The sequence below is a fragment of the Lonchura striata genome, chromosome 3 (genome assembly GCF_046129695.1).
Source record: "Lonchura striata isolate bLonStr1 chromosome 3, bLonStr1.mat, whole genome shotgun sequence".
Lineage (NCBI taxonomy): Eukaryota > Metazoa > Chordata > Aves > Passeriformes > Estrildidae > Lonchura > Lonchura striata.
The window spans coordinates 113,116,867-113,142,029 of NC_134605.1; the positions used below are offsets into that span (position 1 = coordinate 113,116,867).

Below are 25,163 nucleotides of genomic sequence, written 5' to 3' on the forward strand. Positions count from 1 at the left end.
CACCCCTTCCCTGGGGAGTTTCCAGCTCTCAGAAGCAGGCATGGATGCTCTCAGGTGCCTCACTGGAGCCGAGCTCAAAGCAGCTCTGACTCCCAGCTGCAGATGCTTGACAGGCCAGGAGGTGACACCAAGCCAGCTCTGCTCAAGGAGCTTAAAGATGTTCCCAAAGCCTTGGGAGTTCCCACTTCCAGCCCTCTGCTCCCGGCTCTGGCAAAGCCTTGGGGCAGGGGGACGATGGTTGCAAGGAGAGGCAGCAGCCAAACCCCACCGTGACCAAGCAGGGCTCCAGGAGAGCTGCAGAGGGATTTGGGACAGCACCCAGGGGCAGGGCTGGGTGGGAGATTGGGAATTGTTCCCTGGCAGGAGCCAGGGAATGGCTCCCAGTGCCAGAGGGCAGGGCTGGGTGGGATTTTGGGAATTGGGAATTGTTCCCTGGCAGGAGCCAGGGAATGGCTCCCAGTGCCAGAGGGCAGGGCTGGGTGGGACATTGGGAATTGGGAATTGTTCCCTGGCAGGACCCAGGGAATGGCTCCCAGTGCCAGAGGGCAGGGCTGGCTGGGAGATTGGGAATTGGGAATTGTTCCCTGGCACAGCTGTGGCTGCCCCTGGATCCCTGGGAGGGTCCCAGGCTTGGAGCAACCAACCCCTGGAAGAAGAGAACACAGATCAGCTGTGGGGCAGGAGGAGCTGACAGCCAGGACCTGCCCTCTCCATCCCCAGCAGAGCCCACGGGAAGGACAGAGCCCAGCCAGGGACCACCAGCACGGAACATCCCCCTCGGGGGCTGTTACCCAGGAACATTTTTTATTTTATTTTTTTTAAATTTAATTTTATTTTAATTCCCAGTACCCAAACCCACGGTGGGCAATAGAAGGGTTGGCTCTCAGCTGCCACACAGGGTTTGGTCTCTTTGTTTCTATTCCCCTCTCAGGATCCAGGAACAGAAATCACTGGATTTCTAAGAGCCCAGGGAGAACCCCCCCTCCCCAGCAGCTGCCTGGGCACTGGGATGGGCTCTGCTCCATCCCTGTCCCCACCACGAAAAACCAGCCCAAACCCCAGCGCTGCCTTAAGGAGATTTTTTTTCTACTTTCAAGGTGCAATAAATTAAAGGCACCAAAGAGCCAGAACTCCCCCAAGATAAAGCCTGTGCAGAGGAAGCACTTCCAGTTTTGGAGAGGGATGTTCTTCCCACACACCAAGATTTAAGCTCAGACAACTCCTGCCAGCCTCAGCAGCATCCCAAATCCTCAGGGGCCAGTGATGCCCATGGGAAGAGACAGGACAAGGCAAGCGCCAGGTTTGGGATTCCAGAGTTCAGCTGGAAGCCTGGGGGAACAGCTCAGCTGTCCCCTGCTTGGGCAAACACAAAACTAGACAGAAAAATCATCCAACATCCACATTTTTCACTGTTGCCAGCCCAGCTCTGCTATCTGCACAAGTCCCACAGGAAGCTGTGGCCCAGCTGAAGATTCCCTCTGATTCCTGTGTGAGCAGGACTTCAATTTATCTCCATAATTCTATTTCATTAAATATCACGAGTCAAAAACTCAGGTGCAGCCCAAGCAATTTGTCCACGGAGGGTTTTGTTTGGATTTTTTTTTTTTTTCTTTTCTGTACAACATCAGTAAAATGGACTGGAGGAAGCTACTTTATTAAATAAACTCTGAAAACCATCGGCCCCCTCTCCCAGCCCCGCGGCAGCCCTGAGATCCAGAGCCTCCCACGAGGGATGGCAGCCCTGGGAAGGGTGAGTCTGCTCCTCACGGGCTGTGCTGGGACCAGGGGCTGAGCAGAGTGGCCAAGGGCTGACCAAGGCTGACCATGAGGTGCCCAGGGGCTGACCGAGCAAACCAAGAACTCACGAAGCTCAACCTCGGCGCTTCCAGTCTCGGCGTGACGGTGATTCCAATTTCCAAAAGAAAAAGCATGAAACAGCAGTTGCACGTTGAAGGCTTCCCAGAGCAGCAAGAGGCTTCCCCTGCAGCAGGAGAGTGCTCTGGGCAAGCTGTGATGCCCCCACGCTCGCACAGCAGTCGGTGTCTGAAGGAATTGTTCCCATGGCAGCTCCACCTGCGGGATCTGTGCTTGTTCTCTTCCGGATGCAGCCTTTCCAGAGCCTGGGTTTAAGCTACACTCTTCATTCAAGCACGGGTCTTCGTTTGAATCGAGCCAACAGGAAAGAAAATCAGCGTTCAGTCTTCACCACCCCACTCCAAGTCAATTATAAAAACGAATTAAAAAACAAAATCAACGCAAGGACATCTTTGACGAGCGGACAGTAAACAGAAGAGATGCCTGGATGAGACACGCGGGTGCTGGGGACAGGGAGAGGGGGATCCGAAGGATTCCCACCCCTGGGAACATCCTGAAGGAGCACACGTGAGCACCACAGGCCTTCAGGTGCTTCTCCCAGTGGTGGAACTGCAGAAGGGAAGGGCCAGGCTGCTCCTGGCTGTGGAAAAGAGGCTCAGGCAGCAGGGAAGGACCCCGGGAGCCAAATCCATGGGGGCAGGAATGGGGAGAGGTGGCTCTGCAGTCTCAGCCACCCTCCACAGCCCAGACCCCATTCCCAGACTGGGAACACACACGGACACACGGGAACGTGTTGAGGTGTGGTCCCAGGTACCACACAACGTGCAGAAGCCACACTCCCAATCCTATGGGAAACTCCTTTGGGAAACTGTGCCCTGATTTTCCAAGCCCCCCCAATTTTAGAATTGAACTGCAAGTTTTGATTGGCTTGTCCATTTTTTACCCCCTCAAAAAAACCCAAAAAAAACCCAAAAAAAGACAACAGAGGTGCCTAGCATGTGTTTGCCCAAAAGCAGGAAGGCAGGACAGAACGTGGGAGAACTGCCACCATCTGCTCCCAAAGTCCCAGGCCAGCACAGGGGACAGCCAGGAACTGCCCAGACCACCAGGCCATCCCCCTGCCCCCGGAGGAATCAGCTGCGCTGCTTTGGGTGTCAGGCCAAGGTGCTTTGCTCTGCTAAAGCCTCTTGGCCCCCAAGCAGCGAGGGAGGGCCGGAGGCAGAGGCTTCTCTGGGAACATTCAGCCGGTCTAAGGTACAGAAACAGCGACCCGGAGGGCTGCTCCTCCTCCAGCCCACCCAAAAGCCGAGCTGGGAGCCCGCGGGGATGGCAGAGCAGCGGGCCTGCCCGGGTTTGGGTGGCTCCGTGGCGATGGCTCAGGTATTTACAGGGCGGTTTGCAGCGGGTATTTACAGTCCTGGCGCGGCCCGCGGGCCCGTCTGCTCCTCCCGCGGCCCCAGTCAGTCGGGGCTGGGCTTCCGCAGCGAGAAGGGACGGATGTGGAAGTGCCGGCTCAGCTGGCTCACCTGGGGAGCAGCAGAGTGCGCTGGGTTAGCCCGGATCCCGGGGGGTAGCCCGGATGGTATCCCGGATCCCGGGGGTATCCCAGATCCTGAGAGGTTATCCTGGATCCCAGGGGTTAGCCCAGATCCCGGGGGGTTATCCCGGATCCCAGGGGGTTAGCCCGGATCCCGGGGGGTATCCCGGATCCCGGGGGGTATCCCAGATCCTGAGAGGTTATCCTGGATCCCAGGGGGTTAGCCCAGATCCCGGGGGTTAGCCCGGATCCCGGGGGGTATCCCAGATCCCAGGGGTTAGCCCGGATCCCGGGGGTATCCCAGATCCTGAGAGGTTATCCTGGATCCTGAGGGGTTATCCCAGATCCCAGGGGTTAGCCCGGATCCCGGGGGGTAGCCCGGATGGTATCCCGGATCCCAGGGGGTATCCCAGATCCTGAGAGGTTATCCTGGATCCCAGGGGTTAGCCCGGATCCCGGGGGGTTATCCCAGATCCTGAGGGGTTATCCTGGATCCCAGGGGTTAGCCCAGATCCCGGGGGTTATCCCAGATCCCAGGGGGTATCCCAGATCCTGAGAGGTTATCCTGGATCCCAGGGGTTAGCCCAGATCCCGGGGGGTTATCCCGGATCCCAGGGGGTTAGCCTGGATCCCGGGGGGTATCCCAGATCCTGAGAGGTTATCCTGGATCTCAGGGGGTTAGCCCGGATCCCGGGGGGTATCCCAGATCCTGAGAGGTTATCCTGGATCCCAGGGGTTAGCCCGGATCCCGGGGGCTATCCCGGATCCTGACAGGTTAGCCCAGATCCTGGGGGTTATCCCAGATCCTGGGGGTTATCCCGGATCCTGGGGGTTATCCCGGATCCCGGGGGTTATCCCGGATCCCGGGGGGTTATCCCGGATCCTGGGGGTTATCCCGGATCCTGGGGGTTAGCCCGGATCCCGGGGGTTATCCCGGATCCCGGGGGTTAGCCCAGATCCTGGGGGTTATCCTGGATCTCAGGGGGTTATCCTGGATCCTGAGGGGTTATCCCAGATCCCGGGGGTTATCCTGGATCCTGAGGGGTTATCCCAGATCCTGGGGGTTATCCCAGATCCTGAGAGGTTAGCCCGGATCCTGAGAGGTTAGCCCAGATCCCGGGGGTTATCCTGGATCTCAGGGGGTTATCCCAGATCCCGGGAGACTATCCTGGATCCCAAGGGGCTATCCTGGCTCCCAGGGGGGCTATCCTGGATCCTGAGGGGCTATCCCGGGGGACTATCCCTGATTCTGGGGGGTTATCCTGGATCCCGGGGGTTATCCCGGCTCCCTGGGGGTTATCCCAGATATTGGGGGGTTATCCCGGATCCCAGGGGGTTATCCTGGGTCCAGGGGGGTTATCCCGGCTCCCGAGGGGTTACTCCGGATCCTGGGGGACTATCCTGGATCCCAGGGGGTTATCCTGGATCCCAGGGGGTTATCCCGGGTCCAGGGGGGTTATCCCGGGTCCAGGGGGGTTACCCCGGATCCTGGGGGACTATCCTGGATCCCGAGGGGTTATCCTGGCTCCCGACTGGCTACCCTGGACCCCCAGGGGTAATCCCAGATCCCGAGGGGATCCCGAGGGGTTATCCTGGATCCTGGGGGCTATCCCAGATCCTGGGGATTATCCCGGGGGGCTATCCCGGATCCCAGGGGGTTATCCCGGATCCTGGGGTTATCCTGGACCCCCAGAGGTTATTCTGGATCCCAGGGGTTATCCCAGGTCCCGGAGGCCTATCCTGGATCCCAGGGTGTTATCCCGGATCCCGAGGGGTTAACCCTTGTTATTCTGTTTAAATTAATTTGATCATCTCAGATCTCTGTACAAAACACTCCTGAATCCGTTCAAAGTGGGAGCTGGATCAGTCACTTCCTGCAAATGGAGGCTGAGCTTGACCCGGGGCAGAGGCTTTAACCCCCATCACTCCTGCCCAAATGCGAGCAGGTTGGGATCACGCCCCAATCCCAAAGCCTTGAAAGGCTCCTGGCTCCAAGTGAAGAGCAGCTGGCACAGACGGGCCCCGGGAAGGGCAGAGGGAGGCAAAGAGGGAGCAGAGAGGAGCAGAGCCCTGGCAATCTCCTGGAAGGGGATGGGCAGGAGGATTACACCACCAGCTCAGCCCCTTCTCCAGCTGTAATTCCAAGACCAAATTTATTTTAAGCTTCTTAGTGACTCAAATCCTTCTTGCACAGAAGCCTCGTTACACTAATTGGAAAGACAAGGCAAGCTGGCTATTAGTGCTTGGCTGTAATTACAGCTGGGACACGGCTCCACAGGCTCCAGGGTGGAACTGGGGCTGCCAGGGGAAGGGGCTGCCCAAGGTGGGTGTCCCCACTTCAGCTGGGACACGTGTCCTCCTTGCTCAGCAGCTTCCCAGTGGGACTCTGGGCTTCTCCAAGTTTGTGAATCAAAGCCCAGGGAGGCAGGCAGAGCACGAGGAGGAAAAAAACCCTTGGATCTGTGCACAAGTGGACAGCAGGAGGGGAGGCCCTGGAGCTGCTGCTTCCCCCAGCAGCAAAATCCCCACGCCAGCCTGCCTCCCCAGCACCCTGGAGACCTCAGGAGGAGATTCAAAACCCTGGCAGGGCCTGGAGGGGCTCCAGGAGAGCTCAGAGGGACTGGGGACAAGGATGGAGGGACAGGAGCCAGGGAATGGCTCCCAGTGCCAGAGGGCAGGGCTGGCTGGGAGATTGGGAATTGGGAATTGTTCCCTGGCAGGACCCAGGGAATGGCTCCCAGTGCCAGAGGGCAGGGCTGGCTGGGAGATTGGGAATTGGGAATTGTTCCCTGGCAGGAGCCAGGGAATGGCTCCCAGTGCCAGAGGGCAGGGCTGGGTGGGATTTTGGGAATTGGGAATTGTTCCCTGGCAGGACACAGGGAATGGCTCCCAGTGCCAGAGGGCAGGACTGGATGGGACATTGGGAATTGGGAATTGTTCCCTGGCAGGGTGGGCAGGGCTGGGATGGAATTCCCAGAGCAGCTGTGCCTGCCCCTGGATCCCTGGCAGTGCCCAAGGCCAGGCTGGACACTGGGACACCCTGGGACAGTGGGAGGTGTCCCTGCCATGGCAGGGGTGGCACTGGCTGAGCTTTCAGGTAATTCCCAACCCAGCCTATTCCAGGATTCTGTGCTTGGTTTCCACCTCAGCTGACACACCCCAGGGGAAGCACAGCCCCCGCCACGTCCTGTGCAGTTCCTTCCTTCCTCCCAACCCCGTGCAACCTTCCCAAAGCTCTCACAGGGAACACAGCTCAAATTCCCACGGAACCATTCCCAGTTCCACAGGGAGCATTCCCTGCCCCGAGCAGCAGCCCTCCCAGCCCAGGAGCTGTCACCTACCACCACCACTCCGTAGTGGATGTGTGCCAGGGTGAGGAAGGCTGTCAGCAGGTACAGCAGGAGCGTCTCACTGCCCGGAGCCAGCCCGGACAGCACCAGCAGCAGCACGGCCGCGATGGGCAGCAGCATCCAGTTGAGGGGCTGGCACCGAGTGCTGCTCATCTGGCACACGATCAGCTGGCACTGAGGGGACAGGGACAGAGCCTGAGCCTGCTGCGGGCACGGGGAGCCACAGCTGCTTGTCCCCAGAGCTGAGGGGATGGTCACTGGTGGCATCTGGCACCTCCAGGGCTGGGGGCAGCTCTGGGCCCCTCCTGCCAGGAGAGACCTGGAGGGGCTGGAGCGTGTCCAGGGAAGGGAACGGAGCCCCAGGAGGGGCTGGGGGAGCTGGGAAGGGGCTGGAGAGTTCCTGAGGGAGCTGGGAAGGGGCTGGAGAGTTCCTGAGGAGCTGGGAAGGGGCTGGAGAGTTCCTGAGGAGCTGGGAAGGGAATGGAGAGTTCCTGAGGAGCTGGGAATGGAATGGAGAGTTCCTGAGGGAGCTGGGAAGGGGCTGGAGAGTTCCTGAGGGAGCTGGGAAGGGAATGGAGAGTTCCTGGGGGAGCTGGGAAGGGGCTGGAGAGTTCCTGAGGGAGCTGGGAAGGGAATGGAGAGTTCCTGAGGAGCTGGGAAGGGAATGGAGAGTTCCTGAGGGAGCTGGGAAGGGAATGGAGAGTTCCTGAGGGAGCTGGGAAGGGAATGGAGAGTTCCTGGGGGAGCTGGGAAGGGTCTGGAGAGTTCCTGAGGAGCTGGGAAGGGAATGGAGAGTTCCTGAGGGAGCTGGGAAGGGAATGGAGAGTTCCTGAGGAGCTGGGAAGGGGCTGGAGAGTTCCTGAGGGAGCTGGGAAGGGGCTGGAGAGTTCCTGGGGGAGCTGGGAAGGGGCTGGAGAGTTCCTGAGGGAGCTGGGAAGGGAATGGAGAGTTCCTGAGGGAGCTGGGAAGGGTTTGGAGAGTTCCTGAGGAGCTGGGAAGGGGCTGGAGAGTTCCTGAGGGAGCTGGGAAGGGGCTGGAGAGTTCCTGAGGGAGCTGGGAAGGGAATGGAGAGTTCCTGAGGGAGCTGGGAAGGGTTTGGAGAGTTCCTGAGGAGCTGGGAAGGGGCTGGAGAGTTCCTGAGGGAGCTGGGAAGGGTTTGGAGAGTTCCTGAGGAGCTGGGAAGGGGCTCAGCCTGGAGCAAAGGAGGCTCAGGGGGACCTTGTGGCTCTCACAGCTCCTGCCAGGAGGGGACAGCCAGGGGGGATTTGGGATCTATTTCCATGGAACAGGGACAGGACAAGGGGAAATGGGCTCAGGCTGGGCCAGGGCAGGCTCAGGGTGGGCAGCAGCAGGAATTCCTGGCTGTTAAACATTGGAAAAGGCCCAGGGCAGTGGTGGAATCTCATCCCTGGAGGGATTTAAAAGCCCTCTGGATGTGGCATCTGGGGACATGGAGCAGGGTGACCTCGGCAGTGCTGGGGGACAGTTGGACTCGGTGGTCTCCTCAGGGGGGTTTTCCAACCTTAACAATCCCATGATTCTACCACTATGCAGCTAAATTAAATTCTGACCAAAAATTTAGCCCTCCCATTTTAAGTTTATCCCCAAAATGAGGCAGGAACTCATCTCCCATCTGCACTCTGCTGCTCACAGCAACACGTGAAAACTCAATTTAACCAATTCTCCACTTCCTCAAGCGTAAAGCAGCAGCTCTTACAGAGATGTTGGCAAAGGCTGTTCCAACCATGAAATAGAAGAGCCTGGGCTGGACCTCCAGGATGTCAGAGGGGGACAGGAAGATCCAGGTGGTGCAGAGCAGGAACAGCAGCACCGGGGACACCAGGGGCAGCAGGATTTCGTAGGCGGAGTGGTGCTTCAAGGTGTTGTTTTTATAGGCCCTGGAACACAAGCAGAGAAATGAAAAGAGATGGAATGACTGAGAAATCCCTGGGGCTGCCTGCAGGAAGTACCTGAAGGGGTTCCAAGAGAGCTGCAGAGGGACTGGAGTGACAGGAAAAGGGGGAATGATTTCCCTCGGCCAGAGGGCAGGGATGGATGGGATATTGGGAATTAGGAATTCTTGGTTGTGAGGGTGGTGAGACCCTGGCACAGGGTGCCCAAAGAAGCTGGGGCTGCCCCTGGATCCCTGGCAGTGCCCAAGGCCAGGCTGGACAGAGCTTGAAGCTCCCTGGGACAGTGGGAAGTGTCCCTGGCCATGGCAGGGAGTGGCACTGGAGGAATTTCCCACTTCCTTCCCACCCAAACCCTCCTGAGATCCTACAAAACTCACTTGTAGAAGTTGTACAGGCTCATGGGCAGGGTCACAGTGAGGGCACAGGCTGGAAGAGAAGAGAAAAGTGCCACGTTAGTGCCCCAGGGCAGAGGGGACACCCCATGCACCCCAAACAGGAGACTCTGGCTGGGCTCTCCTTCAAATTCCCTGCACCAAAAATAGTTCCTGGTGCCCCAGGAATAGCTCAGCACGTTTGGAAGTAGCTGCTCCCAAGTCTGGCCCCAGAGCTGCAATTAAAAGTTAAAGTCTGCTGTGAGTTGAAGACGTTTCCATTTGAAAGGGCTGCATTAAGGAGATCGGTTTGGTGCTTTTTTTGTGCTTTAAACGGTGACAAAGCTTAATTACAATACAACTCTAATGAGACATGAGTGCACACTCCTCAAATGACACGGCTGAGCACAAGAGTTTCCACAAGAAAGGCAGTTTGCTGCTTCTCTGGCAAACATTTCCAGTGGCCACGTTGCCAAAAAGTTGTAATTTAACTGGATAAATGACACAAAGCACCCAAATAACTGAAAAATCCTGACCTAAATCAGAACCATCTATTCCACAATATTCCAGCACAACTCTTTCCCTGTTTATCCAGCAGAAGGTGTGTGAACAGGGCTGGAAATATTCCTGTTTTAATAACCCAGCTCCTCTCCCTCGTGTGGGAACTGGGCTCAATTTCTCATATAGGAAAAGCACATTCATTATTCATGTTAAGTCACATGGCTGTCAAAGGAAAGCTGGGAACATCCACCCCATAAAACTGCAAGAAGTACATTTAACACAGCAATTAACTCGAAATTAAGCACTGACAAAGAACACCTGAAGGGACACAGAAAATAAACTGAGCAGAACTTGTGAATTAGTTGAGTGGAACTGAACATCAGCTGGGCTCTACCCTTTGCAGTGGTTTATTTTCACTGACCACAGGAGAGAGAGGCTGGGTCTTTATTTAAATTTTATTATTATTTATTATGATGTAATGTTTAGGTGGGTGGATGGAGGGCAAGATCCCCAACCAGCAGAGCTCCCACCCACCTGCATGGCTGCAACCTCCCTCCCACGCAGTGTTTGGGCTCTGGGGTGACAGGCAGCCCCAGAGCAGCACAACAAAAATGTCCTGACCCCTCCAAAGCAGCCCAGGGCTGGGGAGGCTCCGCTGGGAGCCAGGTCCCACCACCCACCCACTGGGCTTCTTCATCCCCTGGAAACTCTGGGTTTGCCACACTGGTTTTACCCCCAGGCTCTCGCTGAGGACAAACTAAGCTTCTCTGGAGTGAAGTCAGTTTTAAGTTCTCCGAAATAACTCTGCAGGAGACAACCCTGTTTTGAAATCCTGGGAAAGGTTTTCAGGCTGTGAGAACACCCTCAATCAGTCACTTCAGCAACAGCCCCAAACACAGCAGTGTTAGCAGGTCGTTAGCAGGGGGTTTGGGAAAAAAGGTTGCAGTTTTAAAAGACAGGCTTCAACATGGAGTTTCTTACCAATAATCATTGCAGTGAATAGGTCTCTATATAAGAAATTAAACAGGAAAGGTGCATACCAGGCCTCAACTCCCACAAAGGCTGTCACTATGTAGACAATTGAAATGGTCTGGAAGAAAGCACAGGACAAGCAGGGGTGAGAAATGTGAAGGGCAGGGCTGGCAGCACCTGGGCTGGCAGCACCACCCTTGTGCCAGGCAGCTCGGAGCTACCTTCAGTCCTACCCCACAGCAGGAAGGAGGAAAATAGAACAAATCCACAAATATCCCACGTTACCAAGTGTAGGAAAGGTGAGCTGCTGAGCAGGGATTGGATTGGGAAGTGCCCGTCCCCTGGGCTGGCAGTGCTGGGGCACCTCCAGGGCTGGGGCAGCTCTGGGTCCCTCCTGCCAGGAGAGACCTGGAGGGGCTGGAGCGTGTCCAGGGAAGGGAACGGAGCCCCAGGAGGGGCTGGGGGAGCTGGGAAGGGGCTGGAGAATTCCTGAGGGAGCTGGGAAGGGAATGGAGAGTTCCTGAGGGAGCTGGGAAGGGAATGGAGAGTTCCTGAGGAGCTGGGAAGGGAATGGAGAGTTCCTGAGGAGCTGGGAAGGGGCTGGAGAGTTCCTGAGGAGCTGGGAAGGGAATGGAGAGTTCCTGAGGGAGCTGGGAAGGGAATGGAGAGTTCCTGAGGGAGCTGGGAAGGGAATGGAGAGTTCCTGAGGAGCTGGGAAGGGGCTCAGCCTGGAGCAAAGGAGGCTCAGGGGGACCTTGTGTCTCTCACAGCTCCTGCCAGGAGGGGACAGCCAGGGGGGGTCGGGCTCTGCTCCAGGAACAGGGACAGGACAAGGGGAAATGGGCTCAGGCTGGGCCAGGGCAGGCTCAGGGTGGGCAGCAGCAGGAATTTCTGCCTGGCAAGGAAGCTCAGGCCTTGGCAGGGGGTGAAGTCACATCCCTGCAGGAATATGAAAACCACGTGGAAGTGGCACTCGGGGACACGGGCCAGAGGTGGCCGTGGCAGCGCTGAGGACTCGGTGGTCTCAGAGGGTTTTTTCCAGCCTCAGGGAGTCCATGAGGAGGATACGAGCAGGAGCTGCAGCCTTGAACTCTCGAGGTGACCACAGGCCAGGTCTGACACAAGCTGCAGTGGCCCTGGAGGGGTCATTCGGGGACTCTTCCTTCTCCAGCTGCTGCTGGATTTGGGGAGAAGCTCACCAGGGCTATTTCAGCTTTAATAGTCGCCTGAAGCTGGGTGGAACACGCTGCTCTGCCCTCCACCCCTGCCTTGCTCCAGCAGGCAGCTCAGGGACCTGGGTTAAGCAACATTTTGGGAGAAAGGATCAGAGTAGAGGCAGGGACCAGCTCTGGTCTCCGTGTACTAGGAGAGATGATTACTCCAATTAATGCAGCTGCATTAATTGAATTCTCTTTCCAATTCGTTGCACATAGGGAACTACACGAAGCAACAACTCCTTTTGGAATTTGCTTTGGAATTCCAAAAGGCATCCAAATTTCCAGGCTTTACCCACAGTGATACCACGTAGGGAACTCACAAAGCAACAACTCCTTTTGGAATTTGCTTCAGAATTCCAAAAGGCATCCCGAATTTCCAGGCTTTACTCACTGTGGTACCATGTAGGGAACTACATGAAGCAACAATTCCTTTTAGAATTTGCTTTGGAATTCCAAAAGGCATCCCAAATTTCCAGGCTTTACCCATAGGGAACTACACAAAGCAACAATTCCTTTTGTAATTTGCTTTAGAATTCCAAAAGGCATCCCAAATTTCCAGGCTTTAACCCACAGAGCTACCAGGTAGGGAACTGCACGAAGCAACAACTCCTTTTGGAATTTGCTTTGGAATTCCAAAAGGCATCCGAAGCAACAACTCCTTTTGGAATTCCAAAAGGCATCCCAAATTTCCAGGCTTTAACCCACAGTGGTACCACATAGGGAACTACACAAAGGAACAATTCCTTTTGGAATTCCAAAAGGGATCCCAAATTTCCAGGCTTTACCCATAGGAAACTACACGAAGCAACAACTCCTTTTGGAATTTGCTTTGGAATTCCAAAAGGGATCCCAAATTTCCAGGCTTTACCCATAGGGAACTACACGAAGCAACAATTCCTTTTGTAATTTGCTTTGGAATTCCAAAAGGGATCCCAAATTTCCAGGCTTTACCCATAGGGAACTGCACAAAGCAACAATTCCTTTTGTAATTTGCTTTGGAATTCCAAAAGGGATCCCAAATTTCCAGGCTTTACCCATAGGGAACTGCACAAAGCAACAACTCCTTTTGTAATTTGCTTTGGAATTTCAAAAGGCATCCCAAATTTCAAGGCTTTAACCCACAGTGGTACCACATAGGGAACTACACAAAGGAACAATTCCTTTTGGAATTCCAAAAGGGATCCCAAATTTCCAGGCTTTACCCATAGGAAACTACACGAAGCAACAACTCCTTTTGGAATTTGCTTTGGAATTCCAAAAGGCATCCCAAATTTCCAGGCTTTACCCACAGTGATACCACGTAGGGAACTCACAAAGCAACAACTCCTTTTGGAATTTGCTTCAGAATTCCAAAAGGCATCCCGAATTTCCAGGCTTTACTCACTGTGGTACCATGTAGGGAACTACATGAAGCAACAATTCCTTTTGGAATTTGCTTTGGAATTCCAAAAGGCATCCCAAATTTCCAGGCTTTACCCATAGGGAACTACACAAAGCAACAATTCCTTTTGGAATTCCAAAAGGCATCCCAAACTTCCAGGCTTTACCCATAGGGAACTACACAAAGCAACAACTCCTCTTGGAATTTGCTTCAGAATTCCAAAAGGCATCCCAAATTTCCAGGCTTTATCAATAGGGAACTACACGAAGCAACAACTCCTTTTGGAATTTGCTTTGGAATTCCAAAAGGTATACCAAACTTCCAGGCTTTACCCACAGTGGAACTACACAAAGCAACAATTCCTTTTGGAATTTGCTTTGGAATTCCAAAAGGCATCCCAAATTTCAAGGCTTTAACCCACAGTGGTACCATGTAGGGAACTACACAAAGGAACAATTCCTTTTGGAATTCCAAAAGGCATCCCAAATTTCCAGGCTTTATCCACAGTGAAACTACATGAAGCAACAAATCCTTTTGGAATTTTCTTAGGAATTACAAAAGGCATCCCAAATTTCCAGGCTTTACACACAGTGGTACCACGTACAGAAGTACAAAAAGCAACAATTCCTTTTGGAATTCCAAAAAGCATCCTGAATTTCCAGGTTTTACCCATAGGAAACTACACAAAGCAACAACTCCTTTTGGAATTTGCTTTGGAATTCCGAAAGGTATACCAAACTTCCAGGCTTTACCCACAGTGGAACTACACAAAGCAACAATTCCTTTTGGAATTCCAAAAGGCATCCCAAACTTCCAGGCTTTACTCACAGTGGTACCATGTAGGAAACTACAGGAAACAACAACTCCTTTTGGAATTTGCTTTGGAATTCCAGCGGGCAAAACATGCAGGAAGCAGGGAGAGGGGAGCCACGGCCATGTCCATCCTCCCAGCCTGGCTTGTGGTGGAGGATCCATCTCCACGGAGGGAATCCGTGTTGGACAAGGCTCGGGATCCACGGCAGAACTCACCACCTGGCTGACGTCATATCCCCAGGGCAGGAAGAGAATCCCCGTGTTATACTTCTCCCAGTGGGAGAGGATGAAGGAAAACAAGACCACCCAGAGCAGGAGGTAGAGGACGAAGACGCTGACGCCCGTGGAGCCCCGGCCGAAGGTGGAGTAGACGGTGACCACGAAGTAGACGCAGGCCCAGCTGTCCAGGCCGTGGTCAAAGAGCTCTCCCAGGGGGGTGCTGGAGTTGGTGCGGCGTGCCTGCTTCCCATCCACGCCGTCTGGGAACAGGGCAAGGAACGAGAGGGATGTGAGGCTCTTCGGGGCAGCTCTGAGCTCTGGGAGAAACTCGCCGCGCCCAGGACAGCCCAGCTACCCCAACGGCACCAAAGGAGCAGGATGGCTTCTGAGAAAGTGGTGGAAAGGGTTTAATAAAAGCAAAATAACAAAGCTCCTACACAGAAAAAATGAGCTAGGGGGAAGAGGTTCTTGCTCCTGCTAAAGCACCCCACAAAAGTGATTATTTCCTTTGTTCTCCCTTTTTTAGGCAGGACCTCTTGGTCGCTGTCTAATCAGACAGCCCCAGGTTTGAGGTGAAGTCCAAAAGGTTCTATGAGGTCTCTTTTTGGCAAACTGGGGGAGAAACTTGTGGGCTTTTTGCCTTTTTAAGCAAAGAATAATTGGGTCACTCTGACAACAAGGGGCACGTTCCTACACATGGAGCTGTCCTGGACACCCCACACGAAGCAATGGCCAGGGAACAGCAGCTTTCCCCACCTCCACCCTCAATCAGCGCGTGGCTTCCCACCCCTGCTCCACGGGAGGGTGAAAAATGCAACAAAAATTGCAAAATCTGAGGAGATTATATTTATTTCCTTCTGTTTCCTTTTCATTCATTAAGGCAGCCTCCTCCTGTGCCTAAGGGAGGTCCAGGAGAGCTGGAGAGGGATTTGGGACAAGGGATGCAGGGACAGGACACAGGGAATGGCTTCAAACGGGAAAAGGGGGAATTTGGGTGGGATATTGGGATGGAATTCTTGGCTGTGAGGGTGGGCAGGCCCTGGCACAGGTTGGCCAGAGGAGCTGTGGCTGCCCCTGGATCCCTGGAAGTGTCCAAGGCCAGGTTGGAGCAACCTGGTGTCAGATTAGGCACATGTTGTATGTTTACATACAACTACACATTACATGAGTATCCTAATCATACTTTAAGAATTCTCTATAAATTCATTTCCCACATGTGGCATAGTGGAACTAGAGGCTTTTGCAGGTCCTTCAAAACCCAAACCATTCTGGGATTCTCTGATTATTTAAAGCAGACCCAAGTTGACAGTTCATCTCAAAGCCAGTTCCAGCATCCTCCTTTCCCATCAGATGCTCCGGGACACCTTCCTTGTCTCCACATGGCAAAGCAGCTCCCAGAAACTGCTCCTGGCCAGAGCCCAGAGCCTAACTCCTCCCGTGGGCACAACACCCCCACAGCACGAGTGGGTGACCCTGCAAACTCTTACCCAACGTGTAGGCCATGAAGTTGAGGAGCCCCACCACGATCCACACGCCGTCGGGAACGTGCTGGTGATCAGGAGCTGCAGGGATCAGACAGAGCCGAGTCAGGACAGCTCAGGATGTGACCCAGAGGGTTTCTTTTGGCCCAAGAGGCTCAGCCACCAGGACCCAAAGGGTGAATCGGGGATGGGAGCTTTGCAGGGTGTGAGGACAGCTCTTAAAACCAGGGCAGCGAGGACTTTCCCTTCTAAGATGTATTTGTCCTTTGTTCCCAGCTCTCCAAAAATCATGGGAACTGAGAGCTGGGACCAGTTCTGCAGTGCCACTGAGAGCTGGGGACAGTTCTGGAGAGCCACTGCGAGCTGGGGACAGTTCTGCAGAGCCACTGAGAGCTGGGACAGTTCTGGAGAGCCACTGAGAGCTGGGGAAGTTCTGCAGAGCCACTGAGAGCTGGGACAGTTCTGGAGAGCCACTGAGAGCTGGAACAGTTCTGCAGTGCCACTGAGAGCTGGGGACAGTTCTGGAGAGCCACTGAGAGCTGGGACAGTTCTGGAGTGCCACTTAGAGCTGGGACAGTTCTGGAGAGCCACTGAGAGCTGGGACAGTTCTGCAGTGCCACTAAGAGCTGAGGACAGTTCTGCAGTGCCACTGAGAGCTGGGGACAGTTCTGCAGTGCCACTGAGAGCTGGGGACAGTTCTGGAGAGCCACTGAGAGCTGGGAGAGTTCTGGAATGCCACTGAGAGCTGGGACAGTTCTGCAGAGCCACTGAGAGCTGGGGACAGTTCTGCTGTGCCACTGAGAGCTGGGGACCAGTTCTGGAGTGCCACTTAGAGCTGGGACAGTTCTGGAGAGCCACTGAGAGCTGGGACAGTTCTGCAGTGCCACTAAGAGCTGAGGACAGTTCTGCAGTGCCACTGAGAGCTGGGGACAGTTCTGGAGAGCCACTGAGAGCTGGGACAGTTCTGGAGTGCCACTGAGAGCTGGGACAGTTCTGGAGAGCCACTGAGAGCTGGGACAGTTCTGCAGTGCCACTAAGAGCTGAGGACAGTTCTGCAGTGCCACTGAGAGCTGGGACAGTTCTGCAGTGCCACTGAGAGCTGGGACAGTTCTGGAGAGCCACTGAGAGCTGGGGACAGTTCTGGAGTACCACTGAGAGCTGGGACAGTTCTGGAGTACCACTGAGAGCTGGGGACAGTTCTGCAGTGCCACTGAGAGCTGGGACAGTTCTGGAGAGCCACTGAGAGCTGGGACAGTTTTGGAGAGCCACTGAGAGCTGGGGACAGTTCTGCAGTGCCACTGAGAGCTGGGACAGTTCTGCAGTGCCACTGCAGGCCCTGGCAGTGTGTGCAGAGGACACTCCTCAGTCACTGGCTCCCAGAGCACCAAGTGGAGCCTCTTGGATGTGGCAAGCCCCTGCCCCCGCGGGAACACGCCAGGATTCCCCGCCCAGTCTCCAGTCCCATCCTGCCAATGGAAACCCAGCTCTTCCCTAATGGCACCTCCACCTCCTCCAGCACCAGCCAGGGGAGCTGGCTGCACCTAACCCCAAACCCACGCTCCTGTGGATGTCCTGCCATCACACCTCTGATTTCTCCTCTGGTGGACAATGTTTTCTTTTGTATCATGTGAAAAAGTTGAATGAACGTGATTGATTCAAGCTATTATTCCAAATAAAACCTATTTTGGGACTTTGAGCATGCTGGTTAATACCCACACTGTGCTGGTTATGGTAGAAGGAGAATAACAATCCTTTTTACTTGTCCAGCACTGTGGGAATCCAGAGCTTCCCTCTGGCTGCCCTGGGACCCTGGCAGGAGTCAGAAACATCTGGACAGAGCCCCCAGAGACACTGGCTGTGATCTCTGCCCATGGAAAAGAGTTTTCAATCTCACAGGATGAATTACAAGCTCTGAGTGTTTGATATAAGTAACAATTAAGTGTGGCACGGGTGCAAAAGTAAAATTTTAGGATTGTAGACAAGGGGTGCAAAGGGGACAAGATGGAGGAAATTGGGTGTGCCTTGTCCTTTTTCTCCTTCTTCATGCCCTCCATGTCTCACTGTGGTGTTGGCATTTTTCTGTTGGTCCAGGCTGGGGACACACTGTCCAACGTAGGTGACAGATATTGGCACGTTCTTGTAAATCCAGCCCAGGGAGTTTCTGGTATTTAATGTTTGTCACATCCCACTGAGGGCAGAGCCCCACACGCTGCCCTGCAGGACAGAGCTGGGCAGGGCAGCAGAACATGTGAGAGATAAACAGAATAAACAACCTGGAACCAGCACAGACCAATTATGGCTTCTGCTTTGGCTGTGGGGCAGAAAGACAGAGACTTTCTGCAATCTCAAAATCATCAATACCACAGATTCCCACACAGCACCTTTCTCCCCTGTTAATATTTACTTCCTAATGGATATGGTGGCAGGCTGATAATGAAAGGGGTGCTGGAGAAGGGCAGGAAGGGGCATGGATCCTTGGCAGCAGGAGGGCACAGGGAGGTTCCTGGGGGACAGTGATGCTGTGAAATGCCACCTCCCGTTTCCTCAGGGCAGCGGGATGGTGCCCTCCCAGCAGCAAAGGGAGGGATGGAGGGATGGAGGGCATCACCTCTGCAAAGCCACCCAAGGAAGAGGGAAGGCACAAAACTCTGGAGCAGCACCTGGAGAAGTTCTCTCTCCAAGCAGGATATGTATGTGAAAGGGTGCCAAGCCACGAGCTCCTCCATCCTTCCAAAGACACTTTTTGAGAGGCTGGGAGAGCTGGGGATGTCCAGCCTGGAGAAGGGATGGCTCCAGGGAACTCTTAGAGGCTTTTCCAGAGCCTAAAGAGCCTCCAGGAGAGCTGGAGAGGGTGGGACAAGGGCCTGGAGGGACAGGACAAGGGGATGGCTTCCACTGCCAGAGGGCAGGGCTGGGTGGGAGATTGGGAATTGGGAATTGTTCCCTGGCAGGACCCAGGGAATGGCTCCCAGTGCCAGAGGGCAGGGATGGGTGGGAGATTGGGAATTGGGAATTGTTCCCTGGCAGGACCCAGGGAATGGCTCCCAGTGCCAGAGGGCAGGGATGGGTGGGAGATTGGAAATTGGGAATTGTTCCCTGGCAGGGTGGGCAGGCCCTGGCACAGGGTGCCCATCCTGGATCCCTGGCAGTGCCCAGGGCCAGGCTGGACAGGGCTTGGAGCAACCTGGGACAGTGGAAGGTGTCCCAGGTGGCACTGGATGGGCTTTAAAGTCCTTTCAAGCCAAACCATGCTGGGATTCCATGATTGTGGATGTCTGACGTGCTGGAGTTTTCACTTTGAGCTACTGACAGCTTTTGTTCTCATGGCTCATGGACCTTAACAGGTCCAAAGGCCAACAGCCACGGGTGTCACCTGAGCCTTCAACAGCTTTGACTTGTCTACCAATAAAGACAATCCAAATAATCCAGGATTTCTGCCATATAACTGTGTTTTGATGATGGGTTCAGTCTAGAAGAACTACACAAACTCTCCTGAGCAACCTAAAGCAGACCTGGCAGGGTCTAAGGGAGAGAAAAACACAGAGGAGAAGCTCCTGAGAATTATCACTCTGCATTAATCCTTTCCCTGGGACTCCTCCACGTGCAAAGGAACACGACTGAACTATTGGATTCACAGACAGGTGAACGTGGGGACTGTTAGAAAGTTTAAAGCTGTGAATGGTGAAGCTCAGAAAGAGGATTTGGCCTTGTTAGTCTGACGTGGTGGTTTTGCCAAGAGGGGAACGAGCTGGGATGTGAAAAACAAGGCTCCATCTGCTGATTTTAGGGAAGCAGCACTTCCTAACATTTTCCTGTTAGATTTTCAAAGGAGGGCACTGGGTTGTTTGCTCTGCAGGCAGAGCCAATTCCAGCCTGAGATTCCAGCTGTCTCCTCCTCCCTGTCCCAGCCAGGAGCACCTTTCCTGGCAGCCGGAGGGAAGGGGTCACATCACACCCTGACAAGTCCTTGTCACAAAACCCAGCGAGCTCAATCCCCTCCTCTGTCCCAGCCACTCTGGGAAGGCCCAGACCCAGAGGCCTCACCAGTTCCCAGCAGAGGAGGTGACAGATTTCCCACCTGACCAGGAACATGCAGCCTTACCAGAAGCATAAAAGTCAGGGTCGAAGTATGCCATGAGGAAGAAGTTGAAGACAAGCAGCAGGAAGCCAGAAAACGTTATCAAATTTGGGGCCAGCCAGGTAGGGAAGATCTATGGGAAAGCAGCAAAAGAACAGATGAACTCATTAAAACATGGACTGAGGGGCAAGGTGCTGCTCCAGCCGTGGCTGCACCGGCTGGGTGTTAGACAACGCTGCCAGGAGCACCCGGAGCATCCCGGGGCAGCAGGAAGCGTGGGGCTGGGATGCAGGGATCCAGGGATTCGGGGCAGGCTGCAGGCAGCCCCTCACTCATTAGTGGCACCACAAAGGAAGCAGCTGATGGTGTTACAGAGCTGAGCTGGGCCGTGCCGTCCCGCTCTGGGACAGGGACTCACCTTGACAACGGCGTTCCAGAAGGGATGCATGACATACAGGGACAGGGGGTTGCTGTCCACGGCGCTGTACTGGGAAACACAAAAGCCAAGAGTAAGGGAGGGCTCCAGCAGCCTGCAGAAACAGCCAGAATCTTCTGAGCCAGAAGATTCCAGAACAGCTGGAATCTTCTCAGCCCCATCCTGTGTGCAACCCCCACGGGACTCCTGATGGACCCTCCACCCTTTGGAAGTTTGATGGAAGCCAGGCCTGCTCCAGGGGTTCCGTGTGGTGGAGAAGTCTCTCCTCCGACCCAAAGAAAACTCAGCAGTCTCTGTTGTTGGGTCTCAAGGCAGTTTATTGCAAATTATCTAGATTTTCTCCTGGAGCTGCTGTGGTTTGCTCACAGTTCAGGCAGAGGCACACACACACCCTGACATCCTCTCTGACCCCGACTGCTTCTTCTCTCCCACCCAGGGCTGCTGCTGTCTTTTATATGGTACATTACGTGTGACATGGTTACAGTTTTTCCCAATGCCTATTACCTATATTAAATTATTTTCTATCTTTTATATGGTACATTACATGTTACATGTTTACAGTTTTTCCCAATGCCTATTACCTATATTAAATGATTATTTTCTATCTTTTATATGGTACATTACGTGTTACATGGTTACAGTTTTTCCCCAATGCCCATTACCTATATTAAATGGTGATTTTCTATCTTTTATATGGTACATTACGTGTTACATGTTTACAGTTTTTCCCAATGCCTATTACCTATATTAAATGGTGATTTTCTATCTTTTATATGGTACATTACGTGTTACATGTTTATAGTTTTTCCCCAATGCCTATTACCTATATTAAATGGTGCTTTTCTATCTTTTATATGGCACATTACATGTTACATGTTTACAGTTTTCCTCCAATACCTACTACCTATATTAAATGGTGATTTTTCTACCTTTTACATGGTACATTATGTGTTAAATGCTTACAGTTTTTTTCCCAGTGCCTATTACCTATATTAAATGGTGCTTTTCTATCTTTTATATGGCACATTACATGTTACATGTTTACAGTTTTTCCCCAATGCCTATTACCCATATTAAATGGTGATTTTCTATCTTTTATATGGTACATTACGTGTGACATGGTTACAGTTTTTCCCAATGCCCATTACCTATATTAAATGGCGATTTTCTATCTTTTATATGGTACATTATGTGTTACATGTTTACAGTTTTCCCCAATGCCTATTACCTATATTAAATGATTTTCTATCTTTTATATGGCACATTACATGTTACATGTTTACAGTTTTTCCCCAATGCCTATTACCTATATTAAATTGTGATTTTCTATCTTTTATATGGTACATTATGTGGTACATGTTTACAGTTTTTCCCCAATGCCTATTACCTATATTAAATGGCGATTTTCTATCTTTTATATGGTACATTACGTGTTACATGTTTACAGTTTCTCCCCAATGCCTGTTACCTATATTAAATGGTGCTTTTCTATCTTTTATATGGTACATTACGTGTTACATGTTTACAGTTTTTCCCAATGCCTATTACCTATATTAAATGGTGCTTTTCTATTCTAAACCAATCCGTAAGTGCCAGCATCAGCAAAAACATGGAGGTAAGGAAGAAGAAAGAGGGAGGACAGGACCAGCCAAGAATTCCTCCATCTTAAAACTTCTGACCCCCATGTACAAGGTAAAAATCCCCCTGTACAATGCTCAAAAATTCTTCCCTCTACTTTGTGACTACTTCTACTGTAACATCTAAATTTTTGTGACTTCTTGTTCTCCCTGCAAGGTTGGTAAATCCTTCCATGGCTCAAACCCAAAATCACAGCTGTTTCCAGCTGCCTGCCAGGATCCCAAATGCTTCTGACCAGGGTCTGGAAAATCCAAAAATGTCCGAGGAACATTTTGAGTTCCGACACCAGCTCTCCGAGCGGACCCAGGCAAGGAGCAAAGTGCTGATCCTTTCATTCCACCTGCTCTGCCCCGCCTGGGTGAGGAGAAACGCTGTGGGTGCCATCTGTCACCTGCTGAGCTGTGACCCCTTTGTTCCCTTGCTGGTCCCAGGCTCCATCCTCACTTCCAGCCCCTGGAGCAGGATGGGTCTCAGAGGACCCCTCTCCACTGAGGAGCTGAGATTTCACCAGAGGCAGCTTTGGGAATGGGCAGGGAGGGCTCTTAGCCCTCATCCCATCGCTTTCACAACGTTGGAGGTGCTCAGGGTGTGTTTGTGGTGGGGGAAATAAAAATAAAAATAAAAATCGAAGATCTAGATGAGGCATGGAACGATTTCCAGATAGAAAGTTAAAATTTGACATCATTTGGCTCTCGAGAGCAGCATGAGCCTTTATCTGCTCTCACAGCCCCTTCCAAACACAGATTACCCTGGCTAAAGTCCTCTTCTCCCAGGAACACTTTGATAAGAATCCCAAGAACAATTCCACAGGCTACCAAACTCCTGGGCTCACATGCTTGGTGTGGGGCTGGGCAGAAAATGCTGCTCACCCCCAGTTTGGGACAGCACCCCCAGTTCCAGCACAGGCACCTGCCCGAGTCCAGCCCCAAAAACAGAATCCCAGAGTGGTTTGTGTGGGAAGGGACCTTCCAGAAACTCCAGTGCCAGCCCATGCCATGGGCAGGGACATCTTCCACTGCCCCAGGCTGCTCCCAGCTCCATCCAACCTGGCCCTGGGCACTGCCAGGGATCCAGGGGCAGCCACAGCTGCTCTGGGAATTCCATCCCAGCCCCTCACCACCCTGCCAGGGAACAATTCCCAATTCCCAATCTCCCAGCCAGCCCTGCCCTCTGGCACTGGGAGCCATTCCCTGGCTCCTGTCCCTCCATCCTTGTCCCCAGTCCCTCTGCAGCAATCCTGGAGCCCCTCCAGGCCCTGCCAGGGGCTCTGAGCTCTCCCTGGATCCTTCTCCTCTCCAGGTGAGCCCCCCCAGCTCTGCCTGGATCCTTCTCCTCTCCAGGTGAGCCCCCCCAGCTCTGCCTGGATCCTTCTCCTCTCCAGGTGAGCCCCCCCAGCTCTCCCTGGATCCTTCTCCTCTCCAGGGGAGCCCCCCCAGCTCTGCCTGGATCCTTCTCCTCTCCAGGTGAGCCCCCCCAGCTCTGCCTGGATCCTTCTCCTCTCCAGGTGAGCCCCCCCAGCTCTCCCAGCCTGGCTCCAGGGCCTTTTCTGGACTCATTCCAACAGGTACCAAATTTGGTTTGGATGGTCAAAGGAAACCCCCCAGGAAAGAGCAGCTCCAGGTCATCCCCCCACAGCCCAAAGCCTTGAACCAGCCCCTGCCACTGCACCCATGGATTGCTCCAGCCTGTTCCTCTCCTTGTCTGCACACCCCCCTTTTCCCTGGAAGCAGAGGAGTGGTGGGAAAGGGCAAAGCAACACCCGCCCAAGGCAGGCACCAGGAGTGAGAGGGGGCACCAGGTTTCACTGGGTGAATCCCATCCTTGGCAAGGATTTCTGTGCCCCCTCCAGCCCTTCCCTGCCCTGGCTGTGCAGGGATTCAGCCCCAGAGGTTGTGTCCCCACAGCAGCAGCAGAACAAGCAACAAACCCCAAAGCTGTTGGACTGGACTCTAAGCCACAAAAAATCTCCACCTCAGCTTAATGCAATTTTGGGGGGCAGAATTCCAAATGCTTTACAAGATAATAGGATTGGAAGCACCAGTAGGGGAGGAGGAGAGACTGATGTAATCTCATTATCCCCAAAACAGCCTGGAACAAGAAAATAGATGCAAGGTTTGCAGCAAGGCAGGGGAGGAGCTCCAGAACCTCCGTGTGCCCATGCTTGGAAGGTACCTCAGGGAAGTTTCAACAGGCCCATGGCTTGGGAAACTTTCCTCTCTCCCTGCAAGGACTGGGGATAATATTCAATAAACAGCTTTTCCCCATGTTCCCACCTTGCTTGCAGAACTCCAAGAGCTGGGAAGAGGTTTTTTGGAGAAAGGGCAGCTGCTCTGCAGAGGTTTGCTGATGCAACCTTGGGAATCATGGAATGTCCAGGGTTGGAAGGGACCCACAGGGATCATGGAGTCCAACTGCTGCCCCTGCACAGATCCCCAAATCCCACCCTGGGCATCCCTGGCAGCGCTGTCCAAACCCTCCTGGGGCTCTGCAGTGCCCAGCACCCTCTGAGGGAAGAACCTTTCCCAATATCCACCCTAAACCTCCCTGACACAGCTCCGTGGTTCCCTTGGCTCCTGTCCCTGTCACAGAGAGCAGAGATCACAGCTGCCCTCCAGCAGGAAGCTGCTGACACCCATGAGCTCTCCTCTCAGGCCCTCTGCAGCTGAACAAGCCAAGAGCCCTCAGACCCTCCCTGTGCCCCTCCAGACCCTTCCCCGTTTGGTCTGTGCCCCTCTGGATGCTCTCCCACAGCCTCAGACCCTCCTGTGCCCCTCTGGATGTTCTCCCAGAGCTCCAGACCCTCCCTGTGCCTCTCTGGATGCTCTCCCACAGCTCCAGACCCTCCCTGTGCCCCTCCAGACCCTTCCCTGCTGGGTCAGTGCCCCTCTGGATGCTCTCCCACAGCCTCAGACCCTCCTGTGCCCCTCTGGATGTTCTCCCAGAGCTTCACACCCTCCCTGTGCCCCTCTGGATGTTCTCCCACAGCTCCAGACCCTCCCTGTGCCCCTCTGGATGTTCTCCCACAGCTCCAGACCTTCCCTGTGCCCCTCTGGATGTTCTCCCACAGCTCCAGACCCTCCCTGTGTCCCTCTGGATGCTCTCCCACAGCTCCAGACCCTCCCTGTGCCCCTCTGGATGCTCTCCCATACCTTCACACCCTCCTGTGCCCCTCTGGATGCTCTCCCAGAGCTTCACACCTTCCCTGTGCCCCTCTGGATGTTCTCCCACAGCTCCAGACCCTCCCTGTGCCCCTCTGGATGTTCTCCCACAGCCTCAGACCCTCCCTGTACCCCTCCAGACCCTTCCCCGCTGGGTCTGTGCCCCTCTGGATGTTCTCCCACAGCCTCAGACCCTCCCTGTGCCCCTCTGGATGTTCTCCCACAGCTCCAGACCCTCCCTGTGCCCCTCTGGATGCTCTCCCACAGCTCCAGACCCTCCCTG

The 25,163-nt window shown here is 53.9% G+C and overlaps 1 protein-coding gene across 1 annotated transcript in view; it reads right to left on the reverse strand.

Moving 5' to 3' along the window:
* Positions 1-1,638: 1,638 nt before the first annotated feature.
* Positions 1,639-25,163, reverse strand: part of SELENOI (selenoprotein I) — a 39,807-nt gene continuing 16,282 nt past the window's right edge. Inside the window, exons 2-10 of the mRNA XM_077782492.1 lie at positions 20,067-20,135; positions 19,673-19,781; positions 15,577-15,651; positions 14,087-14,349; positions 10,469-10,577; positions 8,993-9,041; positions 8,420-8,600; positions 6,694-6,876; positions 1,639-3,341 (exon numbers count right to left, since the gene is read on the reverse strand). Coding sequence (XP_077638618.1) covers positions 3,225-3,341; positions 6,694-6,876; positions 8,420-8,600; positions 8,993-9,041; positions 10,469-10,577; positions 14,087-14,349; positions 15,577-15,651; positions 19,673-19,781; positions 20,067-20,135 — 1,155 coding nt within the window. The 3' untranslated portion in view covers positions 1,639-3,224. The remainder of the gene's footprint in view (positions 3,342-6,693; positions 6,877-8,419; positions 8,601-8,992; positions 9,042-10,468; positions 10,578-14,086; positions 14,350-15,576; positions 15,652-19,672; positions 19,782-20,066; positions 20,136-25,163) is intronic.